Source organism: Opisthocomus hoazin, chromosome 2 (assembly GCF_030867145.1).
Source record: "Opisthocomus hoazin isolate bOpiHoa1 chromosome 2, bOpiHoa1.hap1, whole genome shotgun sequence".
NCBI classification, from domain to species: domain Eukaryota; kingdom Metazoa; phylum Chordata; class Aves; order Opisthocomiformes; family Opisthocomidae; genus Opisthocomus; species Opisthocomus hoazin.
The window spans coordinates 3,950,361-3,968,510 of record NC_134415.1 but is presented as its reverse complement, the minus strand read 5'-3'; the positions used below and the strand labels follow the sequence as shown (position 1 = coordinate 3,968,510).

Below are 18,150 nucleotides of genomic sequence, written 5' to 3'. Positions count from 1 at the left end.
CCACCTCCGCTTTATTTTCTAAGTATCGACTTCTTTCCAGCCACCCTACAGACAGAACCCTGACTACTGTCACAGAAGCCAGCAGGACCTAGGAGGACTTCTGGCTGTTTTATGGGAACGTGATCCGAGAGGCACAGTTAAAAAATATGCAGATATATTCAAAAAGTAAGAGAATATTATTTTGCATTTAGGTAGTTCTCCTTTATACGTCCTAGAGTATCTTACAAAACGGTCAATATAATATGCACCTCTGCCTAGTTCATAGCAGACTGGGTGGGCATTACAGAATGGTGAGGATTTGGCCCTCTGACACTGATCAGGAATACAGAGATTAAACAGGCTGTAGAAACAGAAATTCTCCTTTCTTCCTTTACAAACTGAAGCACAGGAAGTTCCGTCTGAACCTGAGGAAGAACTTCTTCCCTCTGAGGGTGACGGAGCACTGGCCCAGGCTGCCCAGGGAGGTTGTGGAGTCTCCTTCTCTGGAGATATTCAAGACCCGCCTGGACGCGGTCCTGTGCAGCCTGCTGTGGGTGACCCTACTTCGGCAGGGGGTTGGACTGGGTGACCCAACAGAGGTCCCTTCCAAGCCCTACCATTCTGTGATTCTGTGATTCCTCAGTGTTTCAGGGAGTGTTGACTTGAGAAGGCACAGTGCAAAAGTTTATGCTGCCATCTTGACCATTGCCTCTTCTGTGGGTAAGCAGAACAATTCCTCCTCCCAGTTCTCAGATACGTACCCTTCCAACCTACTTGATTTAAAAAATTGCAGCATTTAAAAATTGTACTAAATTGAGAAAATAATCTCACCATTCAAAGGTAATTAATGACAGATGAATCAAAAGCTGGCCACTTTTATACTGACTTGCTCTTCTTCATCTTGTCAAAGAAAAGGCAAGCAGCAGGTGGAAAATGAGCATGTACATTACTGCTCATGTCTCTAATTACAAGAACTGTGTTGTGCAATGGAAAGTCTTTTAACAAAGCAAGAAACAGATTCTGTAAAGTCCTACCATCTGCTGAGCCACACTGTTCCCAGAATGCATTAACTCTTGTCCTCAGTGTGAGATTCGACAAAGAACACGAACGTGAAGCCTGGTCAAATGGTAACTGCGCTGCTTAAACCCTGCACAAATCCGAAGGCTCATCTCAGATTAAATGCTTTACCGGCCCTTCCAGCCCAGCACACTGTATCCCAAACACACTATTTATACGGCATGTAGGAAGTCTGTATTCGTAACAGGAGAGGTACAGGATTCAGATAGAAGACTGTTTACTGATTTTGGCCAAGTTTTGTGTGCAATAAAGAAGATGAGTCAAAGAAGAGTAAAAGCCAATAAGTATATTCTAATGCTATTTCTTTCAGGTCCAATAACTTTTTAATATAGTTTTATGTAGCGTGCTCTTTTTTCTTTTTATTTTCTCATATGGCTATGGTTAAATAGCTCAGGTTGTGTTTTGGTTTCCAGAGGAAAGCCAAACCTTTGGCTGGCCTTTACCTTCAAACTTTGGAGAAAAACAAGGGCAATCTGAATTTAAAATAAAAATTCTAATTCCACCCCGCTTACATCTACATTTTCAAAAAGGAGTAGTTGTCTGAAGCATAGATAATGCTAAATATGGTGTGACAGTGAAACATCCCTATGCTATTGAAGAATGTAAGACCCCCTATCATATTGAAAGTTCCAGGCCACAATTTCTGCTCCTGTAAACTGGAACCATTCCACTGCACACGGTAGGGATCACCAACGGAAAAGTTGGTCCCTAGCATATCCAGAACAATTTTAAAGGCTTCTTAGATAAGGCATAGTGGCAAAGTCAAAAACTGTTTGAATCAGTAAAATTAGAGTTTTAAAGTGTGACTAATGACCCTAAACCCTTTACAACCCATGGTAACTTTAAGTGCTCAGCAGATTATTAGTTTTAAGTGTTTAACGTACCACACAAATGACCTATATCAATGGAATAAGCCTTGCATAAACACTTCCCAACAATCCATTCTGGATGAAAGTAAAGAACAGGTTTCAGAAAGTGTTATTTTTCAGAGTGTTTGCTTAGCTTATTTCCCACAAATATTTTCAATCCTCTCTGACCTGCTCCCATCCTGTCTTCCCACACGCACGTCAACCTCAGGCTTCACTGATTTTGAAGCTCTCTACAACCAAAAGAGAAAATCCAAAGGACTCATTTTGGCAGAACTGCTCAGATAAAAACAGATTCTAAATATTTAACTTTTCCAGATAATGAGCATCACAGGAAACAGCAATGTTGGCATTCAGGCACCTAATAAGGAAACATTTGTATTATCTCTTATGTGAAGACAGTTCTGTTATTCTTTCTACATATTATACATTGTATGCTTTGTTTTCTTTTTAATTTGGGAAGATTAAAGGTTGCTTGATGGCTTGAAAATAACGCAGAAGGAGTCTCAATGCATGATGCTCCCAGGAGGCTGTGAAGCTGTTGCAACTGGAGCTGTTGCTGATTAAATCTGTCTATTGTTGTAAAGCATTCTGGGCCAAACCAATCAACCACTGGCGTAATTAATGAAGTCCACAAGGGCCTTTAGTGGGACTTGTTTTCATCAATCAGGAGGAACAAACACATGCTGAAGAAGAGTGGAAAAGCCTGTGTATTTACAAACCAGCTTGACTTGGGTCACTCTTATGAATCACTATGGTGCGGTCCCACAGCAAGTATCATTGAATACTAGAAATTTTACCTCATACATGGAGGCTCATTTAGATAAAGCTAACGTGGAGATGAAGACACAGACTCTCCCTTGCACCAAAGTCATTGGCATCCTCTTTTTGCTTGTGTTCTATGTATATATTTCTTGCAATCCTGCAATGGCAGGTACAGTTTTCAGAAAGAAAGGGAGGAATCTTTAAAGTTGTCAATCAGTTGCAAGGAAAAAGAGTGAAAATCCAAAGTCATATTTTACATGACTGAAACAAAGAAATCAACCAACAAAAAAAAAAAAACAGGAAGTCTAGATGCAAAATTGAAACTGAGAGAAAGGGTTTAGGTCGTGCCTTTTCATTTAGAGAAATGCAACTATTTCAATCGGCCAGTGTAACATCTTTTTCTTCACTTCCACATCCTATACTATGTAAATCCACAAAGTTCCCTATTGTATTCAACAGTCCCGTACTATACACTATCTCAGCCATCTCTCTGCTGAAACTTTTGCTTCTCCTTGCATTGATCTGCCCAGACTGCAGCCAGCCCTCCCAGAAGCAGAGCCAGGGTTAGAGCCCTGAAGACCCTGGCAAGTTGCCCCAAATGTAAGCAATGAAACCACGCTGTCTCCTTGCACGAGCTGATGTCAGATGCTTTCGCATACAATACTTTGTAGGCTGCTTAAGTGTCCTTAATGACATCCCAAGGAAGTAAAATTGGCACAGAATATAGGCCAAGACTGAGTACTGGTCATTCAGACTAACAGTGTTGATGTTATGACATTTGCATTGAGTTTTATTTGAAAAATACAAATGAACTTCCACAAAAAACTCACAGCATTGACTATGGAAACATTCTTACTTAGAAAAGCACTGGATTAATGCCAAAAATATAATTCACTAGCTTTCAGATCAAGCACCTAGTTGCTGATGCAGTTTGGTATCCTTCAGTATCCTGCAGTACGGACACCTCAACTGGACAAGGTATTCCTGAAATGGTCTCTGAAATCCTACATAGATAGGTAATGACACCTTTCCATGCTTAACCAATCCAGGAATCAAACTGTCTCTCCTATCCATTGCACAGCTGAGCTGTTGCTCCTAAGAACTCTCAGCTTGGTTTTGGATTCACTGCGTTTTCAGAATACAGCCTGCATATTCACAGCATGATCTACAGCCTTTCTCCTTGGTTGTTCTCCTCATAAGGCTTCCAGTATATGCCTTCGGCTGCAATACTCAAGAAGAGAAGGTAGAAGAATAGAAAGATGAGAAATCACTGTTACAAAAAAAGCCTGAAACAGCAGCATTTGCTATTGAAGAATGACACCTAGGCAAAAATGGAGAATTATGCAGTGAAGATAAGTTATTGACAGAAGAGAAAGCAGAATGCAAACAAAGGACTGGAAATAAACAGGGAATTATGTGTGTGCAACCAGCAGTAAGGATGATTAATTCTGCTAGAGATAACAGAGACTATGACGAAATGGCATAAGGCTCCAATAAAAGCAGGTATGAAAAAAGGCGAATTAATCTTGAAGATAGTATTCTGACCCACATACTTTCTTACTGAACTATACGAGGGACCAAAAAATCTGAAGCAAGGCATTTTTCCTCTAGCCTTGCTGTGGATGAAGGATGTTCCATACAAAAGTCAAACAGGCTCATTTTGACAAGTGTCAAGTGCATTGAAAAGGTAACTGCTCCGTGACATCCTTGACTCTAGTACTATGCTTGGTTATGTGACATTATATTCTCCGACATGCATGAAGGTATTCATGCATATTTGATGCTTCTGGATATTACTATGCTTCAATGTGCAAAACACATCAGCTCATCTGGACAGAATGAGGTTGTGCAGAAAGGTAAGAAAGAGAAAATACTTTGTTCGCTCTTTCAGCTGGCAATACAAGTGGAGTATCTGAGTCCTTGTGCTGACAGCATATCTGTTAAAGTCAAGAGGAATTCCAGCTGTGGAATAGCAGCAGGATTGCGGTGGACTGTCCTATTATCTCTGATCTAGCAGACTGATATACCATGTACTGGCTACTCAAAGAAATGAGTGTGCACTGTTTCCAAGAGAAGCAATAAGACCAGCATCAGTCCTGTAGCACTGATGTCCCCATTCAGAGGAAAATTGAAAGAAAACTGAAAAAACCTCTCCAGGCCTGATTCTCTTCTCTCCTCAAAAGGCTTCCAGTGGCACTCCCCGTCTAACTGTAGTCGAGTCACTCCTGTTTACACTGCTCTGAATAAAACGAAGCTTCATGCCTGCTGAAACTAAACCATCTCCTCCTACAGTCATTTGCTATTATTATATTGGACTATTTAGTTAAGGGATGAACCACAGGATGTGTGACTACATTAAAAGTCACTTTTTCATACTTGCCATGTTGGTAGGGAAAGGGGGAAGAGTGACTTTTCAAACCACTGACATTTATATTGATATTCTTGGCTTTTCTGCTTCTCTGTTGTATCAACTCAAAGGCACTCAAATTCATGTCCTAAAAATGTTTTTAAATTGCTTTTTAAACCTGATTAGAAACTGCAAGAACACTAAAATTGTAAGTCCGTTAAGAAAGGTGGGATGCCAAAACTGTATCTCAGCTTTTGGGGGCACAAGAGGCATTACTTTGACTTTATACTCTGCTTCCAGACCAAACAACTACCAGTCTGTTGCCCTGGTCTAACTGGGTGCACTGGAAAATAACCCACAGGCATGACAGGTCAATCACATTTGCAGGATTTATGTATTTACAATGCATTCTAGTCCAACAAAAACTTCATCTAAGCAATCATCCAAATAGAGGACAATAAAAGTCCTTTCATTTTGACAAGTTGTCTTTACTCATTGAAGGACAATAGAAGCGGTAAGTTTAAATAACATTAAGCTCTCACTGGAAAACAATGGAGCAAGGTAACATGCTGTTTAAGTGGTGATAATATTAGTTTTTTCATAGCTTGTTATGACTGTAATAGGCTTGGATGAAATATATCATTGTGACTGCCCTTGGTGGAGAACCAGGTCTTTAAATGAAAATATGTTTTTCATTCAAAGTGTTTGTTTTTCATAAAAAATGTTATTTTTACTGAGAACAAAATAAAAACAAAAAACTACAAGTTGATTCTTTGTGTTGAACTTCCCAGAGAATCACAAAATCCAAGATGCCTACAAGTTTTCTGAGGTACCTCTGAGTTTTTAAAAAGGGGAGACCGTTATATCCTGCATGTACAGTCAGCTTAAGGACCCCTTGCCCCTGAAAAAGAAGGAACCAATGAAGTTTCAAAATTACAGCTCCCGCAAAGCATTACAATGACCAATCAAGGTTTTGAGTTTTGAGTGAAAACTATTCAGCTTTTTGAAGGGTTTTTTTTGTTTGAAATTTCATCTTGAAAATACATTTCTTTAGCTGAAAATGCATATCTTTTCACAAAATATTACCCAAGAAGTCTTTTTTTTCCATAGAAGGCTGCATTTTCAACCAGCTTGGTATATTAAGCTTTGCCCTCTCTTTTCTCTTGTGTTTTGTAATGCACCTAGAGCGTTTAAGATCCAAAATTTAATTTACAGCCTTAATCTTATTTAAACATAGTTTTATTTGTGGTTGAATGCAAATACCTTGCCTGCCATTCTTAAACTAAAACAGGTATTAAAAATAGCTTAATGAAAAACAGCGGTCTGCCTTTTCAACTACTGCTGCTTCTCCAATAACAAAAAAATCCAGTGCATTATGGCAACAACATTTAATGTTATTGCTAGGCAGTGCAGAGAAAACATAGCATCCAGCATTTATCTGGAACAGTCTGCTATGAGAGAGGACAGCGCATGATGGACAGGGTGGAGTGAGGCAGAAAGCAAGCCAGTAATAACAAAATACTTGGGGTATACACAGCATCTTGCAGACGAAAAGATCTCAAAGTGGTTTTACATACTTTAGCAATGTAATTTGCCTAGAACAAGTTCCCTCGTGCCAGTTACGACCCTTGGAGTGGCTTTTCATGAAAAGGAGACTCTACACCGGTCCTGAACAGAGCAGCCAGTGTATTGCGTTAAGGGCAGGCCAGGGGAAAGGATCCATGGATGGCAGCATTAACCTGGGACTTTAACAGTCCGTAAAAGCAGATGCTGCAGTAAAGGTTGGGAATGATGCAATAGCTCCATTGTAGACATGTGGCCAACACACAAGTTTTGGGGTGAACTCCACTCCTCCCACAGAAGTCCCCAGAGCAGTTGAATTTCTCTTGATTTTGTACCAAATGGAAAACGCTAATATTATTGATGAAGCCCCGTATAGTTTCTTCATCACGTGGCAATTTTTTCAAGAATCAAGGAAAAAGCCAAGAATTTATTGGAAAATAATTAAGCAATGCAGAACTGTAGCACTAGCTATTAATCTTTTCAGGAATTCTGTTCAGAGATACATGGTTTGGCAAATAAGAAAGTTGGAAGTAATATGTGCTAAACCCTCCCATTAAAAAATCCCTCCAAATTTAAACCACTGTGACTGCCCATAACCTGATCTGCCAGGGAACATCTAGAAATTAATTCAGACTGTCGGAAACGTACGTGTCAGGAAACTGAGGTAACTTTGACTCTAGCCACCGGGGCTGATGTCATGTTACACAACTACCAGTCCTTCCATGGCCTGTAGTTCCATTAACAGCAGTTAGAGTTTTTTGTGCAGAACATGCCCAGATCAAGCAGTAGAATTCCACAGTTCACAGAAGATATTAACGTGGTAATATTTTGCCATAATTGTTTTTGCCTTTTTTTAAAACTCTTCTTACTCAGTTATTGGAAAGGTGCACAGCTGGTCATTTGACTTACCCTGATGAAGAAAGAGAAAATTGCTTTCCTCAGAACAGCCTAGTCTGTATTTTAAAAACAGAGTAATCTTGCCAAAACCACTCGCTGGATGACTTTGATTAAACTCAAAACTTTGGTTTTCTTAATGTTACCATATTTGAGAGTTTTTATCAGCTCACAGATGAAGACATAAGGAGTTCCGAACCTTGCAAAATGTAGTAGAGAGTTTGGTGAGTATCCTTGGAGTGACGGAATAACTTTGTTCACCATCTGTATTCCAGGCAGGGTTTCTTCTTTTGAAGAGCATAACCACCAATTTGCTGAAGTTTTGAAAATAGAAGTCTCAGAGCTCTCTGACATTGCAGGTATTTCTTTCATTTTGTAATATATATTTTTACTGGCTTGACCTCAAGAGTAGTGTTAGATCTTAATATTTCAGATAAAAATCAGGAAAATTGTTTAGACGCCAGTTTGCAAATGCCTGTTTCTATATGCTCACACTTGATCTGGGCCTCTTGCCCAAGAAAGAGCACCAAAATCTAGAAAAATTTTGCCTTTACTGTATTGATAAAGATAAGCATAGGTTACTGTATATGCTCGTTGCTTTTAGGGTTGCTGGCTTTAGGGAGGCAGGAAAGGGAAGGCATCTCTGCATGGAAAATGAACACTTTTTCCTAACTATCAGGTCGCTGGGATGATGATGGAAGGCCTGGCAACTCTTACTATTGAACCTATTGGACTTCTAACTGCCTGCAAATTTTGGAAGACCTAGCTTCTATATGCCACCCAGCAATCGCAGTATAGCCATAGTCAGATCCAGACTGTCCTGACTGAAAGATTGATCTATTTCTCAGAAAGATTACATCTTTAGATATGATTCAGTCCAATATGCTTCTCTGCATGAACATGATTTACCTGATGTTTTCTTTGCATCACTCATTAAAATACAGACTATTACCCTGACATTCCCCTTAGTATTTATGAAGGTTAAAGATGCTTTTATGATTATTCAATCTGATGTCTGGTAAACTGCAGAAAGCTGCAGGTAGGTGGGGGAGTGCTTGTCTAAAAACTACAAGAGAACTTCAAGCAGGACTGCTGTGTCATTTACTTGCCGCAGAAAGTAATGTGATATAATTAAAAATGGTCAGGAAAGATTACTATCTTTTGGCATCAAATTTTTACACATGCAGTAAAATAGAAATAATCAACCATGCTTAAAACAGATCTTTACTGTTTCTCCCCCCCGGTGGGTGTCCAATAAAACCCTGAAACATCCTGAGCATAAAGAACATCAACTGGATGTAAAACAGAACTCCATTTTTTTAATGGTTTAGGATGGGAGGATCATCCCCTGTAGTGGGACAAAAAAACTGGAAATGTCAGTGCTTGATCTTTATAAAGGTTTTGAACTAATACTTAAAATTAAAATGAAGACAAATGAAAATGCTTGTGAAAAGGATTATTAAAGATAGGACTGTACAATAATAAGCATGATCCAGCAGCCTGCAAATTAAGAATGTATCATAAGATACAAGCACTGTGGGGAGGTCTGGAAAGTTTTATCTTCTTGGATGAGGCTGAAAGAACTGAATGAAAACTAATTTTCCTTTATCAATTTTGGACAAGCAAGGCAAGGCAAGAGGGCCAAAGAGTATGAACAGCAATTTTATTCAAGGGTAAAAGGGGTGAAGAGTGCTGTTCTCTCTTTGTGTAATAGCTAAATCAAGGCCAGGGTATCATTAGCAGTTGCTACTGAAAAGTAAGACAAAGTTCTCCACTAGGAACTAATTCAACCATTTACTGATTGGCCCTCATGGTGTGGACAATCAGTAGTTTCAAAGTCACCAGTTTTTCAGCTGCCAAGAAGTATCTTGAAACCAGAATTTTCTAGAAGAATATTACTCTGAAACTATTCTGATTCTTAACGGAAAAATAACAAAAAATGGAAGACAAGAAGAGAGAACTTCCTCCTACTCTTCAAAATATTTAAAAATAAACCAATAGAGGATATATCAAGACATGACAGTTCCTCACACATCTCCCTCTTCAACAATTTCTTAACAATGCTGATTTCATAGTAAAGTACAAACCACAAATTCTAGTTCACTCAGAAACTCTAAAGGGAACATAGAGTAAGTTAGCAACAAAAGCCAATCCAAAGACTCTGAGCAGGCCATGACTGATGGCCTGGAAGCTTCCAGTTCACCTCTGTATCAGTTCTTCTTAACTTCCTCACAATGCTTTTCTCTTTATCTTCCATGCTGAGACAACAACCTGCTGAGACAACAAGCCAAGCAACAAATATTCTACCAGCTGATGTCTCCCAGCACCCACAAATTTTACAAGACCCAAAAGCCTGATCTGTGGCCATCACAAGACATACAGACTTCAGCTGTAGATGTCATGAAAAAATGCTAGTGCCTTTTCTTGTGTGGGGAATTGACCTGCAGATGAGCCCCAGCTACAGAGTTCACAGTAATAATATCTGGATTTGAACTTGTCCAAAATTTGGGAGAGACTGACTGCCCTTCTGCAATGGACTGAGCTCCCATTGACAGAATCCCTGTGCGGAGTTAAAAGACAGTTGATGAGTTTGAAGACTTTCAGGTACTCTGGACTCCCAAACCTACGTGCCACAACATCACAGATTTCCAGTAGGCTGTCCTAACTCTATCAAGATACCCTAGGCCATATAAAGGCACGAGACGCCTATATTTCAGCAACTTATCCTCATGCTCTTGGTTTCTCCAGTCACAGATAATGGCTGTATTTACAACACAAGTCTGGGAATGCAAATCCCATCTTTGCGTATGGCTGATACCTCACCAATTTTCGGAAGGAAATACTGTCTTTAGGGCTGAAATGAGGTAATAACAGGGAAAAAAACACTGTTTTCCTATATAATTCAGTGGTTTGCAATTAATGAACCACTCCTACTCAGGCTATTTTCCTATGCAAATCTACTCTATATACTCAAACTCAATTTCTGAGGGCCCAATATAGGCGTAACACATTCAGAGTGATTAGGACTCTTTGATCATATGTGTATTCTGCTCAATAGTCCTCACCTCCACCTCCTTTAATGCTGAATACAAGCAAATTTGAGAGCGGGAGACTGGACAGGGTTCTGCAGGCCAGCATACGACTTGCTAGAAATCCCTGCTGAAAAACGGAGGAAGAAACCTTTAAAACACTTTCTTCCCCCTCTTCCCTGTGGTCTTCTCTCAGTTTGCTGTGATATCCATTTTGATTTCCTTCTGTTATAACTGGTGTCATATCTCAAAGCTTCACATTGCGAAACAAGCCTAATTCAAAATAGCTCTAGCAGAGCTCAAACTAATATGTAACTGGAACACGCAACTAGATCTTATTTTTCTCTTGCTAGCTCGTACATCTTTAACCTCATGTAATTTATCGTCAGTCAATATTAAAAGCAACATCTGGAAAATGCAACAATTAATGAGAACAAATACAAAGTCACTGAGCTGTTACTCATTTTCCTGCCTGTAAGTTATTTATTTTCCTACGCTTAGTAAGGAATGGCTGTTAGAATTGATGCGATTGGGCAGACACACAAAGTCTTACATTTATCTGCTTTGAAAGAAAATGCTGGGGTTCTGTTTTTTCATGCAGGCTCTTCTAGCTTCAGGGCTGAGTTTTGCAAGGATGGGCATAGTAGGAGGATGTTAGCCAGGTTCAGTTTGGAATGAGTGTGAGCACTGGAGTATGGAACAAGGTTTGTCTTGGTCCTTTGTAAGAAGGTGACTTTCAAGGAATGACCAGTGCCCAGGGATCCCACGGGAACAATTGCCTCCGAGAAACAAAACAACTCAAGCACAGAAAACAGAAACTTCACTGACAACGAACATAGTTTCCATGTGAGAAAAACCCATACGTACAAATGCTTTAAAGCAGCCAGGAGACAAGGCAATAAAAACTGCATTCAAATCTTCGAATGTCACTCTGTCACGTCAGCCAGTCTCACCAACAGACTTTGCCAACAGACTCAGAATATACGGACAGATAAATGCCAGCAGCTATTTGGTATAGAAACAGACACAGGACTGCTAGTTACATGATCACTTTAAATTCCCTATTTTAGTCTATTAAGAATGTATTCACAGTAGACGTTATACTAACTGTTTTCATCTGCATTTGCAGGCAGTCTATACTACACTACTGTATGTGCACTTCGGTTTTCTCCCAGATGGAGTTTTGAGAATGGAACTCCTGTTGGATCGAGCCCTCTGGGGCTAATTGATAAAATCTTGTAAAAGATTTTTAAAGTCTTGAAACTGATGGTCTGTTGTAAAATGGCAGCAATAAAACACAACTCCGCTGTGTTAGAAAATTAAATAAAAAGCTGTGTGTTCCTTTCATGCATGTGCAGCCAAAGCCAAAAATGAAACTGAAGATGATTCTACGTTACCAGAATATCCAGGTACAGTGGCTGAAATCTGGGCATTCTTGAGGTCACTAACGACATAGTTTGAGGAGACAACGAATTATGATTTAGGATTCTTTGATCTGGCTGAGAAATGTCATAAGCACATGATCCACTACTTTTTGCACAAATGTGCTAAGAATTTTGGCAGCCTGACCCTGCCTCAGCAGGCTTTATGCCAGAACAGCACGGGTTACCTCTGGGCCAACACTATTTTATGCTGGATCGCGTATGGCTTGTCCTCTAGCACCTGCTTCAAGCTGGCAGAAAGCACGAAGCTGGCACAAGCGCCACATCACATGTCCGTGCCTGACCCAGCAGAAATGTGAACCACTGGTTGAACCAGTAGCATGTAGTCAGAGCATGGCTGGTAGTTCAGCCGCCGTCTGGAGTTCTGCCACTGACTGCCAGGGGCCCTAAGCTTCTACCCGCTCATTTCACATGTTTAAAATTTGCACACAAATCAAAGTCAAGTTCAGTAAAGTACAAAGAAATGTGACAATTTCTTCCTGTCTTCTATTTTGCCAGTCATGCTGGATTACAAACACCAATTATTCAATCACTTTACAATGCTCTTTAAATAAACTACATAACTGATCAATTAACACGTCATTACTGACAATAACACCATACTATTCAATCTTTAAGGAAACAGAATACAAAGGTATTAATACTAAGAGAATAGAACTGAATAGTAAATACATGAAACTATACTATCTCTTAGCCAATGATACATTATTCAACCCTGGCTCTTTTAAATTGAATTATATTATCATCAGAACCTCTGAAGACCTTAAGCACACATGTAAGTATATTCCAGATTATGGATGACTTTTTACATCCTATATTTGCAAAATTAATGAAATTTTATACCGAGTATTATTTCTTCTCATTTGTCTGGTGTACAGTCTGTACTTAGAAATTACTAGGTACTTTAAGAATTTCTTTGAACATTAACAATATTCCTAATTAAACTCACCCTATTTATTTCTCATACAAGCAACTATCAGAAAAATCTGGCTTTTAAATTCAAGGTAACAAAATCAATCCTAAACTTCCCTGGCCATTGTGAAAGGATTAAACTACTCTTCCTTTGCCTATACTCCAATTCAAAAAAGGGCATCCTCCAAGAAACATCACACTTGATTCTGAAGAATCCCACAGGGATATTAACTGCTGGTAGAGCAGACCTAGCAAGGAGAACCTAAGAGATCTACAGTCCAACCTGAACTTTCCTTAGGGAATGACATTTTCCCTACTAGGTGATGGGAAAGCTTCTGCATCATCATGTAGTGTTCTCCAGCCACACCAAGGCTGCACCTAGCCCTGAAGCTACACTAACTGGCAACTGCTGAGAACAGAGTCCGAAATATTCAGTTTCTTCAAGGCAAAAAACCTCCTGCCCTCTGGTCTTTATGAAATACAAAAACTCTAAAAGAATACTACCGGGATTTTCAACTGATACCGGGGTGGGATAAATCTCATTTCAAGCATAGATGCCTTCATACAGGCTATAGATCTAAACTAGTCACCGCACTCAGTGAGGTCCACTTATCTAGTTAGCTGGCCAAGTGCAAGTGTCAGCTTTACGATGAGGTGGGCTGCTCTCCAGGCTCCACTGATCGTGTCAACTGTATCTCCACAAACTACAGCAGGAGTTTCGACTGATTTTTGATAGATGTTGCTCTAATTCTTTTTTTTATCTGTCTGCTGTGGTAAACTCATATATTTTCTGTGAAACGGAGGAAGAAATGAGGAGCGTAGGGGTAAAAAGAAATCCAGAAGAAACAAAAAATTTGCAAAATACCTGCAAAGGCACCACAGCATGCATACAAAATCTAATCTCAGTAAACACTATGCTATTTTAGCAACAAAATGCACACTTTTTTTTCAAGTTCTGGAAAGAAAAATCTTTTTGAAAAATTCCGAAAGTCATCCTCAACATACAAAAAGAGCTAAAACGGAGATGTTTTCACCCAAACCCACAATTCTAAACAGAGCTATTGCTACATGACCCGATGCTGATAGGATTTTTGCTAGCAGGAATGTTTTGTCATCAAAAGCTAATAGGTTAAATACCACAAATGCCTTTAGGAAGCAGCAAAGGCCTATTTTTCTGAACCAACAAAAAGAATGTGCTCTAGAAGTGATTACAGAGCATGGATATGTAATCTAGTAATTTCATGCCCTGCATCTGTAAGTCTCCAAAATGCCATTACTCGGTGCTAAATTAATTTAAGCAGACTTAATCAAATGAAAGCACTGGGTAACTAACACAAACTAGAATTTCCTGAGTCATTATTTTCTATTTTCCGAAACCTAACATCTTATGCTGATTCTACTGGCTAATTGTAACTGGCAGGTCATTTGCAGAGCAGTAAAAGCAAACCACTTCAGGATGAGTACAATAAATTTAATGCATTCATTTGTGATCTTTAACTCACAAAAACATTCTAAGAGATTTATTTCTCAGGTCAATACTAGTTTCTTTATGACCATGCCTTGCTGACCATGACATATTAGGACATATATTCAGGTAAAAACTCGAAAAAATAAAAGAAATACAGACTAAGTCAGTTTTAAGTAGACCATTAGGAGTTTGCCTGAAATTTTTAGCATTATTTTTCTTTAGTTCTTTTCTATAGGCAGGGTTAGGTCTTAGTGTTATTTGTACCTGAAGAATTTCTTTGAAAGCGCTTGGGTTACTATAGAACAACAAGGGAAAATTTAGCCCATTATGAATAAATTGGCTTTCATCTTTTGTTTTCCAAACACGCTTCACAGGCAGACATAAATTCTCCTCATTTTACTCAGACAAATACGTTTGAAGAAGCTTTCTGGTGTTTGTATGACCAAGCCTGAATCAGAGTTTGCTAAGTAAACTGAGTAAAGAAGTCATCTGCATTTCTCCCTCATACTGAAGCCTGGGTGTCCACAGGTGGTTGGTTCACAAACCAGTGGATTCAGTCACGAGGTCCCTCCTGTTCCCTACACCCAGCAGCCCAGAGTTCATTCTCCATGGATGTTCCCAAAAGCGTTAGCACCACTTTGAGAGGTAATAAGGGGAAAATCTAACCTGGTTTATTCAAGACCTGAAAAGACATGTTTACTGAATGTCAGTGAGGCTCAGCCATCAAAACAACCTATAAATATATGGTCACCGATATACATTGTACTTTGGAGTCTTTTGATGATTCCTTGTCTTTTTACATCCTTTTGGGCCTCAATTCAGCAAAATACTTCAGCACAGTACTTAATGAAAAGCACAACCTGTTTCCACTGGATCTGAAGTGTGCTTTTGGGTGATTTACTGAATCATAGCCTGTATCATTAAAGTTTCCTTTCAAATTAAACATTTTTCAAGAGAACCAGAAACCAGGAAACTCAAGAAGATTCTCTAAATTTTATTCCACTGAAAGGAAAGAACAGGGAGGAAGCACCAAAACTTATCGTCCACCAAAGCATTGAATGTAGCTGAATATTTTAGAGGCTTCAGTCTTACGACATTCACCCGACATTCCTAGTCCAGGTTTACAAAGCTCAGCTCTGACAAGTTGTGAAAAAAAAATAAAGCCAAAATTCAACAATTATAAAAAAGGCAACAGAATTAATTCACACTAAACTGGTGATCAGTCTGTAAATAACAGGTAAGTGAGGTATCAAAAAGCAGGTAACACTGTCTTTCCAGTTTCCTGTTCACTGACAATTGGTTTCTGACGGGAGTTTGCTTCTTTTCAGGTTTGCACTGAGATTTACCACCAAACACGTGCAATCTACACTGTCATTTTCCAAACGCCTTCTTGTTACACATCACCCAAAAAAAACAGAAAATAGAAGTACATAACAAAGAGGCAGAGAATTAAAGAGGATGAAAAAAATAAATGTCAGATCCACTCACACATGCAAATTGATGTGAACCACAGACCTTAGCGGAGTATATGTCAATTTATGTCTAATAAGGCCTGGTCAAAAATATTTCCATATAAAAGGAACGTATGATGTACGAGCCTACAAAATCATCACAACGCAAATCATTAAGTTGCTATCGTATGATGAGAGTGGAAGCATAATGGTTATTAAAATGGCTTTTACTTAAATGGCTTCAGTTTTAATGAGGCTTAATGCATACCTTCACAGGAGCTTGGCAAAGAAAGGACAACATAAGTTTCTTACCTGAGATTTTATTGGTTTTGTTTTGTCTACTCTTAACTTGCTCAGTCCATAACGTAGGATAACGAGAAGCTATATCTAGAGAAAAGAACAACAGAGAAAAGTTTGCAAATGTTACAATTTTTTTAAAAGCTTCCTGCAGCTGAATAGTAAGTGGCTAGTTTTAAAGATACATGGATCTAAAAAAACAAAAGGGCACACTGGTTTGTGTCAGAACAGTTAAAACCTTTGTTCATGCAAAGGCATTAATAGTTCCTTCCTTACCCCATTCATACAAAAGGTTGAAAGAAATACTTTTAGACTAAAATCATGTTCAATCAGAATAAAAATCTTCCAGTGTGGACCCAAAACATGTAATATATTCAGATCAGACTCCGTGACATTTGCAGTGAGTGGTAAGGCAGTCACAGTATAGGACTATCATTGCATGTAGGCTTTGAGCTTTCCATCTACAGAGCACTGAATTTCCCCAGAGGCAGCTAAGCCTGACAAAACATCAATCTTAACATTACTAGGCTATAGGCTGAGGACAGAATTTACACTTTATGGTCCTTATTTGGCCATAGAGTTTTAACCTGCACCCTGGCTCAAGTTTAAAACCTGTCTCTGCGCTGAGCAGTGGCGATTAAAATCACTGATGTTGGACTCCATAGCTACAGTGTCATCTCAAAAGCATCACACAAAATTCGTTGCTTGTGAGTGGAGACTCTATTGCGTTTGCTGTCTTTATCTGGAAAAAGGTACAGATGCTTGCAATTTCTTGCAGCTGCCCCAGCAGTTGCCCTAACTCTTACGGCAGCATTTGACGTTGTGGTGCACAGCCCATACTGCCCAGTTTAATACCGCACTGTGAAGTTCCTGTTGATGCTCACCTTCTTCATCACCTTGGGGCTGAGTCTCCAGCGCGGGAGCTGAGGCATCATCTGAATTCAGAATGGAAAAGATTTGCAAGGAGACTACAATTATGAGAGTAAGCTAAATAAGTGTACATACGTGATTGATACTAATGATTTGCACATAGCCCCGGCCGGTAAATAAACAATAAATTAAACATTATTTACAGGTATTACACAGCATAGATCTATTACATTTACAGACTGAGGATTATAAAGGGATGGCTTTTGAGGTTAAGGCTGATGAAATGATTGGAGGGTCTGTGATGAGGCATGAAGTGATCAGGTTGCTCTCTGGACAGTAGTTCTTCGTTTTAGATGTTGCACATTGATACCTATAAATTATAACAGATTAAATGAGTGTTTCTAAAACAGCAGTTAGATTAACGTATAGAAGGGGTAAGACCTGTGAAAGCAAAAGCAGTTTGGGGCGAATGAGTGGCTGCAGACACGTTGACACCTGAAAAGGAAAGGGAAGTTTTCTTTTGACACAGCAGGATCTATTTAACAATCAAGCTGATTTTATGAGCAAGATTCACAGATTAAAAACCCAGAATATTGTTTGCATATTTCTTATCCTCTGGCCAGCTGTCTCCATCCATCCACTACCAACGATTACTGCAAAAAAAGAGGGAGGAAAATTTACAGAAAATATAAGAGGATGTGGTTAATTTTAGGTTCAGTAAAACCCAGTGGAAGTAGTGCTGGAAAAGAAAAATTCAAAATGAAAAGTAATTTAAGTTAGCATTATGTGAGACAGAGCAGTACTCAAAGACCCATCTTTACCTTATTAAATTTTTTCATTTAAAATTATTTCAGATATTGGATAAATATTACTTAGGAGGCCTTGCTAGTACATATTATCCAGCTATTGCTGTTTCCTGTAGCATGGAGCTAACTCCAAGACGAAGATGTCCCATGGTAAACAGCACCTTCCAGGCAAGGGGTTTATGAGCACTTCCTGCAGTTTCACAACTGGATCTCAGACCAACATAGCTTCCAGGTCATTTTCCTGCCATTTTCATGGCAGCTAGCACCAAATGTATCCGAGAAGCTTCCTCTTGCATGTAGCCCTACCAGGGTAGCAGTGAGCAGCAGCTTCCAGGCTAACACACGATCTGTTTCCATTCATTCTTGCCATTCCAGTTCAGAACA

At 39.2% G+C, this 18,150-nt stretch overlaps 1 protein-coding gene across 3 annotated transcripts in view; it reads right to left on the bottom strand.

The window, feature by feature from the left end:
- SMOC2 (SPARC related modular calcium binding 2) overlaps positions 1-18,150 on the bottom strand; it is a 149,007-nt gene that overhangs the window by 54,567 nt on the left and 76,290 nt on the right. For 2 of the 3 annotated variants that reach the window (XM_075411947.1, XM_075411937.1), the window contains exons 6-7: positions 16,975-17,058; positions 16,106-16,180 (exon numbers count right to left, since the gene is read on the bottom strand). In XM_075411947.1, coding sequence (XP_075268062.1) covers positions 16,106-16,180; positions 16,975-17,058 — 159 coding nt within the window. The remainder of the gene's footprint in view (positions 1-16,105; positions 16,181-16,974; positions 17,059-18,150) is intronic. The other variant, XM_075411953.1, reaches the window with a different exon arrangement.